This window comes from Physeter macrocephalus, chromosome 18, assembly GCF_002837175.3.
Source record: "Physeter macrocephalus isolate SW-GA chromosome 18, ASM283717v5, whole genome shotgun sequence".
Lineage (NCBI taxonomy): Eukaryota > Metazoa > Chordata > Mammalia > Artiodactyla > Physeteridae > Physeter > Physeter macrocephalus.
This window is the reverse complement of record NC_041231.1, coordinates 81,342,616-81,355,774: the sequence shown is the minus strand read 5'-3', so window position 1 is coordinate 81,355,774 and position 13,159 is coordinate 81,342,616. Positions and strand designations below refer to the sequence as shown.

Sequence of the window (13,159 nt, the reverse complement as noted above, 5' to 3'; positions counted from 1 at the left end):
CCGCGAGAGTGCAATGAGATTGGCTGGAAAGAGAGTGGTGTCGGCCGACGCCCCCGTCCCGTCCTGCTGGCCTTTGCGTTTGCTTGGTCGCAGGCCCAGCTTTGCGGACCTTTTACTTGTTGGGCTGGGGGCGCCGAGGTCCAGCTGTTCTCTCCCGCATCCGCGGTCCGAGATAAGCCGACACGTAAGACCGTGCCCCTTGAGGCACGTCAGCCTTTCAAATCCCTCCATTCTTCAGACTCCTCTCTCCCCCTATACCTGTCCTCTGAGCCTCGGTCCTTTCCCTCCTCCCAACCTCCCAACTTCCTCCTTCTTTACTTTACGACTGGGAAGGGATCCCACTCTCCTCTACTTTCTTCTTAGGTTTAGATTCTCCACCGACCGTTCTCTTTTAGCGAAGGGGAGTCCGGAGGTACTGCAGGATAGAAGGTGCCTTTAATGTCCCAGAGGCCATGTTGCCATCTTCCTTGGCCCCCCAGGCACCCCGAAGTTTCTCTAGGCCGAGGGCGATTGTAGATTTCAGAGGGATGTGCTAGCTTCACAGCTGCCTCCCGTCTAGGCCGCGGTGATTGTGAGGGTTTTTTGTAAGAGGTGGCGGGAGTGGAAGTGTCTTTCTGTGTACAGATGAAGGTAAGGGTGAGAGGGGGAAAGACAGGTCTAAGTTGACATGAAAGTGTAAATTACTAACTTATTCTCATTTTTATCTTGAAAGAGCAATCCTTCATAAGCTCGAAACTCTGAATAATCTGTTTGTGTATGTGTGTCACATTTAAAATCATTTGATGATTTTCTCCCAATATTCTCTTACGGTTAATGATTTATTTATGCTAATAGTACATTTAAGTGGCATGCTATATGTTGTCTTTTCCAAGCTAGCTTTTCTTGAAGTATTAGTGCGGAACCACATGTAAACAAACTTGAAAGTTATTTGATTCAGAGCTGTATGTAGGTGTTTTACCCATATTTTTTGAGGGTGTGGGGTCAGGCTTGCTTCATCGTTGCTCTTTAATACATTCTAACCATCAATAACTTATTATATTTGCTTTGCATGTTGCTTCTTTGGATGCTGAAGCCTCTCTTGATGGATATGAGAAGAATGCAGAAACCCTGTTGCCATCAGCAGAAGTTGTGTTCTTATCTAAAAGTGATGTCTATTTCCAACCGTTACCAATTTGCCATGCAATTTTAGGAAGTCACTTATATAATATAAGGCTCTTTCCTGTCATTTATCCAGGTTTAGAAAAGCCTTACCTGTATTTTGTGTGAAAGGAGTTTGATATTATCTGTCAGCAATCTAGTCTCAGGCAGTTTTCAGATTACTTTTTATATCATTACTACCCTAATGGTTCAGTTATAAATTAATTATTTTTCTCACCTACCTTTTAAGCTGGTACCTGTAGTTTATGGCTCACAAGAACTTGGATGACAAGGACCCCATGGATTTAACAGAATAAAAATCATTATAGTTAAAAAAAAAAATAGGAATTGTTTTTGTTGTATTTCTGTTTCGACTTTGTTCTATGCACTTTTTTAACTAGTTGAACACATTGCATTTACAGTTTTTTATCTTTCACTTAATACTTTTTGAGCCTATCTCTTTTTTTAAGAAACCATGCATAACAAATTTTAACTTATGTATAATATACTTACAGATAAGTGCACATATCATAATTGTAAAATTTGAGGCATTTCCACAAACTGAACACATCTGTGTAATAGGAATTCAGATCAAGACCATCACCCCAAAGCTCCTTTCTTGCTCCCTTTCTCTTCTAGTCACCATACGTAACCACTCTTCTGACTTCTGACATCAAAGATTAGTTTTGCTGAAGTCCTAAACATATTTTAATAGCTATATAAAATTCTATAATTTGTATATACTGTAATTCACTTATTTCTTCATTGTTAGACATTGATGATGTTTCTAAGTTTTCTTTACTACAAGTAAAACTATAGGGAACATGTATTTTATTTAGTAACTTTCCCAGGACTGATGGCCCTCAGTGGAATGGCATAATCATTTCAGAGACTTTTTGTGCGTATTGCCCATTTGCTTTTGGAAATAGTTAAATCAGTTAATACTCCCACCAGTGGATTGTCTTTTGTTTCACAACTCCCTAACAAATGTTGGGTATTCTTATTTTCTTTTAAGCTCCACTAAGTTGATAGGTAAGAAATAGTATGGAAAGTAGAATTTTAGGCTCACTTTGCTGTTGCCTTATCTACTACATGGCATGATGAATATATTGATAAAATTTGCAACTCAAAATCTTTTAAAATACTAGGCTCTACATATTGAGACTATATGACTCTGACAAGGATTTAGTAATTCAGGTGAACAGTTACTGCTTTTCTGTGTGGAATTTTGATCAAGCCACTTTATTTCTGTATTTCTCTGGACTTTAATTTCTACATCTGTAAAATGATGAAAAAGACTCTGCTAATTATCAGGAATATACAGCTCTGATGTTGGATCAGTTTATAAAATAGAGGAGAATATATACAGTATATGAAATTTTATATACGTGTGTTTTGTATAAACATAAAAACATCTTATATAAAGAAATATATTTTATATGAACATAAAAAAACAACATTCTAATATATTGTAGTGTGGGAGATGATAGATGTATAAAGAGGGAAACAGAGCTCTGTGGTATGGATTACTGAAGAGGCCATTTAGCTGAGCTTGTAGTTTCAGGGACAGGCTGTGAGTATATTAGTTAAATGCTTCCTAGGTTTAAATGCTAGCTCTTCCATGCCTCAGTTTCCTCATCTGTAAAATGGGGATGATATTAGTACCTATTTCTTGGTGGTGTTACGAGGATTAAAATTGCTGCTCTACATAAAGTCCTTAAGGAGTGCCTGTCACATAGAAAGCCCCGCATACTGGAGGTGATACCTTAGCCAAAGAAGAGTTATCTAGGTCGATGGAAGAGCAAGAGCATGTCCCGGAACTTTGACGTATGCAGGAAACTGTAGGTAATTCAGTATTTCTAGAACACAAAATGTGTAGAGGTCAAAGGCAGAGGTGATTCTGAGAGGTAAGCAGGGATCAGGTCATGGGGGCCTTGAATACCTGTTTCGTTCACCACTTTTTTCTTCAGCGTCCAACACTGCCTGTCATAAAGTAGGTGTTAAATAAAAACCTTTTGAATGAAGAAGTTAGTTAGGAGGCAATGCTCAATCCTCTACGTGATGCAGAGCCTTTGAACAATTTTAAGAGAAGTGTGATACATGATCATATTTTCATTGGTGTCAGTGTGTGGAGTGGATGAGAGGTGGTAAGCCTGGTCAGTAAAACCAACCAAGAGTCTCTTGAGGAAGAGGACTAGAACTAGAACAATGATAGCAGTTGTGGAAAAGAGGGACCAGAGTTATAAAATATCAGGTGGAGGGAGCAGCAAAGGAGAAGAGATGAAATCATGCTAATATACCCTTTCTTTCTCTTTTCCCTTTTCACCAAAAGCTCCTGTTTTGCTGCTCTCTTATAAATACATGTGCACTGTGTTTCTTTTTCTAGGTCAGTTCTTGTTCCTGTTGGGTGTTTTCCATGCTCCATCATGTTGAGGGCTAAGAGTCAGCTTTTTTTGCTTTCACCTCATCACCTGAAGCAGCTGAAAGAGTCATCAGGCTCCAGGCTTCTATGGCAGCGACTTCTGCATCAGCAACAACCCCTTCACCCAGAATGGGCTGCCCTGGCTAAAAAGCAGCTGAAAGGCAAAAACCCAGAAGAACTAATATGGCACACCCCAGAGGGGATCTCCATAAAGCCTCTATATTCCAGCAGGGATACCAAGGACTTACCTGAAGAACTTCCAGGAGTAAAGCCGTTCACGCGTGGGCCGTATCCCACCATGTACACCTTTAGGCCCTGGACCATCCGCCAGTATGCTGGTTTTAGTACTGTGGAAGAGAGCAATAAGTTCTATAAGGACAATATTAAGGGTGAGAATTTAGTGAGACGTAATATTTATGATCAAACATACACTTCCTCATCTTGGTTTTTTTGAAGGGAGGCTGGTTAATCTCTATAAAGGTAATAGTCACTTTATAATTTTGTAGTTAAGGCTATACTCTGAAAAAAAAAGAGTTTTTCAACTTCCATGGTCAAAAAGATAGATGACCCAGAATAAAGTGCTAAATTCTTGAGAGTAAACAATACTTACGTGCACATTGTGTAAAAGGAATTAGGTGAAGTGAAGCTGAAGAAAAGAGACCTTGGCTTTGCCTTTGAGAAGCTTTTACTTAAAACCATCAGGATAGGAATTGGAGGGGAAAATGGTTTAAGTGATGGCCAAAGAAAGGAATAAACAAATGATCATGTACAAATTTTAGTTTTCTGCATGGTTTTCATAATTCTCTTTCCCATAATATTTGAATGGTCAAGACAAGAACAAAAATAAATAAGCGAGCATACAAATACTAAATTATGTTAACTATATACAAACAGCCATATCTTTTCATGAATCTTAAATATATTTCTATCAAAAATTGTTAAGATAGGGCTTCACTGGTAGCACAGTGGTTAAGAATCCACCTGCCATTGCACGGGACACGGGTTCAAGCCCTGGTCTGGGAAGATCCCACATACCACGCGGAGCACAACTAGGCCTGTGCACCACAACTACTGAGCCTGCGCTCTAGAGCCCTAGAGCCACAACTGCTGAGCCTGCGTGCCACAACTACTGAAGCCCATATGCCTAGAGCCTGTGCTCTGCAACAAGAGAAGCCACCGCAATGAGAAGCCCACGCATCGCAATGAAGAGTAGCCCCCGCTCGCGGCAACTAGAGAAAGCCCGCGGGCAGCAACGAAGACCCAATACAGCCAGAAATAAATTAAAAAAAAAAAATCGTTAAGATAAAAAAAATCTTGAGATGGACATGAGATATATGACATGTTTGGTTCCATCTATCCTTTATTATAGTGAAGTCTGGAATTCACTTTGTGCATTTTAGCACATGGGAAACAGCAGACTTTTAGTAGGAAATAAAGTATTTTATTTAAGTTTGTTTTGAGCATAAAAAATGTTTATTATAAAAGTATAATGTGATGAGATGAATCAACACTAAGTAGTATTAAAGAAAATCAGTTTACTTTGATGCCAGACTCTAATCCTACATTATTTTTCTTTATATATTTAGCTGGTCAGCAGGGATTATCAGTTGCCTTTGATCTGGCAACTCATAGAGAAGCCACCGCAATGAGAAGCCCACGCATCGCAATGAAGAGTAGCCCCCGCTCGCGGCAACTAGAGAAAGCCCGCGGGCAGCAACGAAGACCCAATACAGCCAGAAATAAATTAAAAAAAAAAAATCGTTAAGATAAAAAAATCTTGAGATGGACATGAGATATATGACATGTTTGGTTCCATCTATCCTTTATTATAGTGAAGTCTGGAATTCACTTTGTGCATTTTAGCACATGGGAAACAGCAGACTTTTAGTAGGAAATAAAGTATTTTATTTAAGTTTGTTTTGAGCATAAAAAATGTTTATTATAAAAGTATAATGTGATGAGATGAATCAACACTAAGTAGTATTAAAGAAAATCAGTTTACTTTGATGCCAGACTCTAATCCTACATTATTTTTCTTTATATATTTAGCTGGTCAGCAGGGATTATCAGTTGCCTTTGATCTGGCAACTCATCGTGGCTATGATTCAGACAACCCTCGAGTTCGTGGTGATGTTGGAATGGCTGGAGTTGCTATTGACACTGTGGAAGATACCAAAATTCTTTTCAATGGAATTCCTTTAGAAAAAATGTCAGTTTCCATGACGATGAATGGAGCAGTTATTCCAGTTCTTGCAACTTTTATAGTAACTGGGGAAGAACAAGGTGTACCTAAAGAGAAACTTACTGGTACAATCCAAAATGATATACTAAAGGAGTTTATGGTCAGAAATACTTACATTTTTCCTCCAGAACCATCCATGAAAATTATTGCTGACATCTTCCAATATACAGCAAAGGTATCCTTTGTGGTTATTATAGATTTTGCTGTAGTTCTTCGAATGTAGGAATTTTTATAAAATGCCATAGCCTAATTTGAATTTGGTAATTGAATCAGAATGATAGTTGTAGTATAGAGTCAGGGTGTGGGTTTTGTGTTTATGTGTGTGTATTGTTTTTATTTTTTGGTCTTTAATGTACTAGTTTTATGGTCTGTCATTACCTGTGGGAATCTGGGCAGTAGACATTTATTGTATTTTCTTTATTAAAATTTTTATTCTCTGATATTTGTTAGAATCAGGGACGGCTCATAATTTACACTTCTTTTATTTCTCTCCGAAGTTCAGATCCAGTTGTGAATAGACACTGGTGTCAGACAGATGGGGATCAAAATATTAGCTTTATTTCTGCAAAAAACTGGATTAGAAGATAACACTTATATCTGCAACCACAATGAGGTCCCTAATATTTTACCCCTGAACTAGGTTCATTTTCCCAAGATTGGTGGGAAAATAAGGTTCTTATAGTATTCCTATATTAGCAGCAATCCTTCTACAGGGAAACATAAAGCTTCTTCATTTCCTCTGAGTAATTCATTTATATTTTCCCCCATCATTCCCACTTTACTTTTTGCTGGCAATGCTCTCTTCCTACCTACCTTAAAATTAGACCATTATTTCATAGCAAAGGGTACATCTCTCCTCCATCATCAAAGCTCTTTTTAAATCTATTTACCTCTTGTAATTGCGGTTATCTCCGGACTCTTGCTAGCATTGCCTGCTCTCTTCATTTGATAAACTTTATACTTTTCAATTTTATTGCTTTTCATAGATTCCATCTGCTCACATGAATTGTATAGAATACACACCTGTCACCTTTTTCAATTTCAAGAACACATGCACAGGAGGATTGATTTGAGCAGTATATGACAAACACACACACATACACAAATAGCAGTAGCTTTAACTAAATAGGAGTCAATTCTGTTTCAACTGAAAAAAGTTGGAAGGTAGACTCAGGGTCTTGGTTTTATGGAAACACTGCAATGGTGAGGATTCCAGCCTCCTTTCATTTGGCTTCTCTATTGTTTGTGTGCCAGCTCATGATTAAGGAAGTAGGTGGGCCGGCTGTGTTTGTGTGGGGAGAGGGACCTAGCCCCTCTGATTAAAGGTGAACTTCCAGAAGGAACAAACCAAACTTCCACTTATATCTCAGTGGACACAAAGAGGGAAGATTGCAAATGTAGAACACTTTGGCACTGAATGTAGGGTTCAGGTACAAGAGGAGAGTGGAGAATGGCTATTGGAGTGGATAGTACCAGTCTGCTGTTATGTGCTTGGGCATTTAACCTTGTGAAACATTAATGTCATCTACAAGTTCAAAATTGCTTTATATAATCTTTCATATAAGTGATAAAAGTGCCAGTTTCAGATGTTGATCAAGTATGTTATTTGAAGTAACTAAACTTTTATGTTGTTCCTCTAAAATATATTTAATTGTGACAAAATACACATAGCATAAAAATTACCATCGTAATCATTTCCAGGTATACAGTTCAGTGGCTTTAAGTACATTCACATTGTTGTGCAACCATCACCACCATCCATCTCCGGAATTCTTTACATCTTGCAAAACTGGAACTCTGTACCTATTAAATAATAACTTTCCATTCTCCCCTTCCTTCAGCCTTGTGTTTCTATGAGTATGACTACTCTAAGTACCTCATATAAGTGGAATCATACAGTATTTGTCTTTTTGTGTCTGGCTTATTTCACTTAGCGTAATGCCCTTAAGTTTCATCCATATTATAGCCTGTTTCAGCATTTACTTCCTTTTTTTTTAAAATTTATTTATTAAATTTATTTATTTTTGGCTGCCTTGGGTTTTTGTTGCTGTACGCGGGCTTTCTCTAGTTGTGGTGAGCGGGGGCTACTCTTCGTTGGGGTGCGCGGGCTTCTCATTGCAGTGGCTTCTCTTGTTGCTGAGCACGGGCTCTAGGCACGCAGGCTTCAGTAGTTGTGGCTCGTGGGCTCTAGAGTGCAGGCTCGGTAGTTGTGGCTCACGGGCTTAGTTACTCCGTGGCATGTGGGATCTTTCTGGACCAGGGCTTGAACCCGTGTCCCCTGCATTGGCAGGCGGATTCTTAACCACTGCACCACCAGGGAAGCCCAGAATTTACTTCCTTTTAAAGGCTGAATAATATTCCAATGTTCCCAGTGTTTCTACTATTCTTAAAAAAAATTCTGCTATTAAACTCCTCTCAGTAGAGAAGCACATGTTTGTTTCCTTCTCGTTTGTAACTCCAAATATATTCAAGTAGTCTCTCAATTCCATGTAATTCAATCCCCTTATTGCTTTTGTGATGAACATTTTTCAAGAACTCTTGGTTAGTTATAAATAAAATATTTGCAAATGTAAAATACTGATAATCCATACCATATACTAACAACAGCTAACTTTTTTTGAATACTTACTGTGTACTGGCATAATACTGTACTAAGTTGTTTAGATGAATTGTTTCTTTTAATACTACAATTCCGTGAGGAAGGTAGAGTTATTATCTCTATTTTATAGTTTAGGAAACCAAGGGATAACAAGGTTGAGAAACTTGCCTACAGTCTTCTGGCTACTTAAGTGACATGACTAGAATTTGAGCACTCTGACCTGGGTCCATGTTCTGAACCAACTGTAATGAGTGTCTGATTTAGTTTTTATTATTTTGTCTTTGGTTAATTCTTGGAAGGATAATAGTTTTATGGTTCTGCAGGTTCTGTGTGGTATGTACCCCACCTAATGTGACATTTTAGGGGGATAGTGGATTAGTGGTTGTGGTAGAAGGAACCTGTCTGAATTATCCTTATAGCATTAAATGTCACAGTAAATCAAACTGAAATCTTTGATTTTTAAGCCATGCATTTTTTTCCTGTTTTGATATATAGTACTAGCACTGAATCATTTTCTTTTTTTATCCACTGTGTACTTATTCATATTCAATGAGTTCATTCAAATAAGATAATTAATAACTAGTTAATAATAATTAAATTTATATATCTTCAGCAGATTCTCCCAAAGGTTTGAGGTCTTAGGACCTCTTATGAGGTTGAAGTCATGAGTTTGGAATTAAAGATGTCATCATTCAGTTCTTGGGTCAAAGGTTACATTGCTAACCTCAGCCAGCTAATTTCAGAGTTTAACTTTTGGTGCTAAATGATGGCTGGTGATTCTTTTTCACTAGAAAAATAAAACAGGTACAGTCCTTACAGTGGTTCATTGGATCAGCCATTTTAATTGGAAAGTGAATTGAATGTAACTAAACATTAAATATTTTCAGTTAATATTATGAACTAATTAGTATATCTGAATCGAATATCATTTTAAAGTAATATTGTCTTTTAGAAGATAGATTTAATAGAACCTTTCTTATATTTTTATTTACAGTTGTATTTTTTAATTTTTTTATATAGCACATGCCAAAATTTAATTCAATTTCAATTAGTGGATACCATATGCAGGAAGCAGGAGCTGATGCCATTCTGGAACTGGCCTATACTGTAGCAGATGGGTTGGAGTACTGTAGAACTGGACTCCAAGCTGGCCTGACAATTGATGAATTTGCACCAAGGTGAGTAAATTAAACTCAAATATTGCCTCAACATTAAGAAAGTTCACAGGACCATTTTATGAGTGTGTAGCAAAATATATTGATAAAAATGAATTTGTATATATAAATATACCAGATTTTTAAAAAATGTTTTATCTGACTGATAAAGAGGGAATAACCCAATACTGTTTATAATTAAAATTCAGAATTAAATTTGACTGTACTTCTTGGTAAATTAGAGGAATTTTGGCCTCTGCTGTTCAGAGAACACAATTAACCGGCACAATTGACAAATAATGTTAAAATGTAAATATGGTTTTCAAGACAGATTTGCTTTTGTTCTTTTAATATTTCCATTTTAAAATACAGAAGTCATCTATTATTACAGGTTTAAGGTTACTGAAGTACATATGCTTTGATTTTAATTCAAACTAAGTTGCTTGAAATTAAAATCTGAGCTCTTTGTGTGTATGTGTGTGTGTGTGTGATACAATTAATTTCCATTTTATAATCAAATTCTGGACTTTACTATTTTAGGTTGTCTTTCTTCTGGGGAATTGGGATGAACTTTTATATGGAAATAGCAAAAATGAGAGCTGGGAGAAGACTCTGGGCTCACTTAATAGAGAAAATGTTTAAGCCTAAAAACTCTAAATCTCTTCTTCTAAGAGCACATTGCCAGACATCAGGATGGTCACTTACTGAGCAAGTATGTATAACATTTAAAGTGTAGAATTTTAGTAAAGTCATATATTTTCTTCTAAGCAACTTGGCATAGTCAAGAAACAGATTTAAGAACTTATCTGCTAATATTTGAAAATCATAATTATTCTGAAGCGTAATGCACACTTATATTTGTTTTTACACAAATTATAATAAATAAATAAAATTGGCCCCCTCTAGTGGTTAACAATATAAAATCATTTAAATCTTAGCTTACATGTAGGGCTGTGTATTTTACTTTTTTAAAAGTAAAAAAATGTGATGATGAGGAAGAAGTATGAATTATAATTTAAGTAATATTGTCTTAAATAATTTTAATGGTTAAAATTCTTAACACAAAACTTCCTCATTAAAATTTGATTTTATACATACAAATTTTTTTATTATAGTTGTGTTTAAATAAGCATGCATGCAAACAAACCATTTAAAAACTATTATCACTTGGGTAATCTATTTAAATTTCATTTCATTAAAGAATTATGTGGTGGTGATCTTTTTTAACATGCATTTTCTTTACATATTAAATTATTTTGATACATTAAAATAATTTATAACTTTAAAGTTACATTGCTTTTATAAATTTAAAACAAATAAAAAGTAGTCTCCATATTAAATATGATTTCAGGTACTTATAAATGGAGAAATATAGATTTCAGAGTTGGAAAGAACTTTAGTAATTGTTTTTGACATAGCCTCCTCATTTTTACAGCTAAGGAAGCTGAAGTTCAGAAAGGTCCAATGACTTGCCCAAATCACAGTTAGGAACAGAATGAACTAGAAGTTGTATTTCTTGTCTTATAGTCCATTGTTCATCTGTTTTATTAATCATTTATTAATAAATCATTGCCAGTTTTGTGCACCTCATTAGGGTAGATACTTCAAGGTATACAGTAATTAGGAGATAGTGAATTATGAAATGAAGTATGAATCTAAGTAGACAAAGTATACATTCATGATGCACTTATAGAAGACTATTTAGGCAATACAAAAATAAGCACTTAGCTTACATGTAGGGCTGTGTATTTTACTTTTTTAAAAGTAAAAAAATGTGATGATGAGGAAGAAGTATGAATTATAATTTAAGTAATATTGTCTTAAATAATTTTAATGGTTAAAATTCTTAACACAAAACTTCCTCATTAAAATTTGATTTTATACATACAAATTTTTTTATTATAGTTGTGTTTAAATAAGCATGCATGCAAACAAACCATTTAAAAACTATTATCACTTGGGTAATCTATTTAAATTTCATTTCATTAAAGAATTATGTGGTGGTGATCTTTTTTAACATGCATTTTCTTTACATATTAAATTATTTTGATACATTAAAATAATTTATAACTTTAAAGTTACATTGCTTTTATAAATTTAAAACAAATAAAAAGTAGTCTCCATATTAAATATGATTTCAGGTACTTATAAATGGAGAAATATAGATTTCAGAGTTGGAAAGAACTTTAGTAATTGTTTTTGACATAGCCTCCTCATTTTTACAGCTAAGGAAGCTGAAGTTCAGAAAGGTCCAATGACTTGCCCAAATCACAGTTAGGAACAGAATGAACTAGAAGTTGTATTTCTTGTCTTATAGTCCATTGTTCATCTGTTTTATTAATCATTTATTAATAAATCATTGCCAGTTTTGTGCACCTCATTAGGGTAGATACTTCAAGGTATACAGTAATTAGGAGATAGTGAATTATGAAATGAAGTATGAATCTAAGTAGACAAAGTATACATTCATGATGCACTTATAGAAGACTATTTAGGCAATACAAAAATAAGCACAACAGGGCTTCCCTGGTGGCGCAGTGGTTGCACGTCCGCCTGCCGATTCAGGGGAACCGGGTTCGCGCCCCGGTCTGGGAGGATCCCACATGCCGCGGAGCGGCTGGGCACGTGAGCCATGGCCGCTGAGCCTGCGCGTCCGGAGCCTGTGCTCCGCAATGGGAGAGGCCACAGCAGAGGGAGGCCCGCATACCACACAAAAAAAAAAACAAACAAAAATAAGCACAACAAATACTTCATATTTCAGATGATTATAAGAGACAATGTTTTAGTGCCTAAGCACGGACTAGATCCTTTGGCTCTTAATCCTAAATTTGGTTTGTTTACTAATTTGTCTAAATTTATTAGATATTCTGAAGACTAATACAGACTTTGGCAAAGAAAGTATGCATCAGCCACTGCTTAATCATTGTCATCTTTTACGGCTGCAATATATATCAATTGTTGCCTTGTTTTGTTTTGGTTTTTTGCCTTTTATGAAATGTTTTAGGATCCTTACAATAACATCATTCGTACCACAGTAGAAGCAATGGCAGCAGTGTTTGGAGGGACTCAGTCTTTGCACACAAATTCTTTTGATGAAGCCCTGGGTTTGCCAACTGTGAAAAGTGCTCGAATTGCCAGGAACACGCAAATCATTATTCAAGAAGAATCTGGGATTCAAATCACAGTTAGGAACAGAATGAACTAGAAGTTGTATTTCTTGTCTTATAGTCCATTGTTCATCTGTTTTATTAATCATTTATTAATAAATCATTGCCAGTTTTGTGCACCTCATTAGGGTAGATACTTCAAGGTATACAGTAATTAGGAGATAGTGAATTATGAAATGAAGTATGAATCTAAGTAGACAAAGTATACATTCATGATGCACTTATAGAAGACTATTTAGGCAATACAAAAATAAGCACAACAGGGCTTCCCTGGTGGCGCAGTGGTTGCACGTCCGCCTGCCGATTCAGGGGAACCGGGTTCGCGCCCCGGTCTGGGAGGATCCCACATGCCGCGGAGCGGCTGGGCCCGTGAGCCATGGCCGCTGAGCCTGCGCGTCCGGAGCCTGTGCTCCGCAACGGGAGAGGCCATGACAGAGG

The 13,159-nt window shown here is 36.4% G+C and overlaps 1 protein-coding gene across 1 annotated transcript in view; it reads left to right on the top strand.

Annotated features, from left to right (window-relative positions):
• Positions 1 to 19: 19 nt before the first annotated feature.
• MMUT (methylmalonyl-CoA mutase) overlaps positions 20 to 13,159 on the top strand; it is a 30,000-nt gene continuing 16,860 nt past the window's right edge. The window contains exons 1-5 of the mRNA XM_055079659.1: positions 20 to 184; positions 3,524 to 3,948; positions 5,609 to 5,976; positions 9,421 to 9,578; positions 10,095 to 10,266. Of these exons, the coding sequence (XP_054935634.1) occupies positions 3,564 to 3,948; positions 5,609 to 5,976; positions 9,421 to 9,578; positions 10,095 to 10,266 (1,083 nt within the window). The 5' untranslated portion in view covers positions 20 to 184; positions 3,524 to 3,563. The remainder of the gene's footprint in view (positions 185 to 3,523; positions 3,949 to 5,608; positions 5,977 to 9,420; positions 9,579 to 10,094; positions 10,267 to 13,159) is intronic.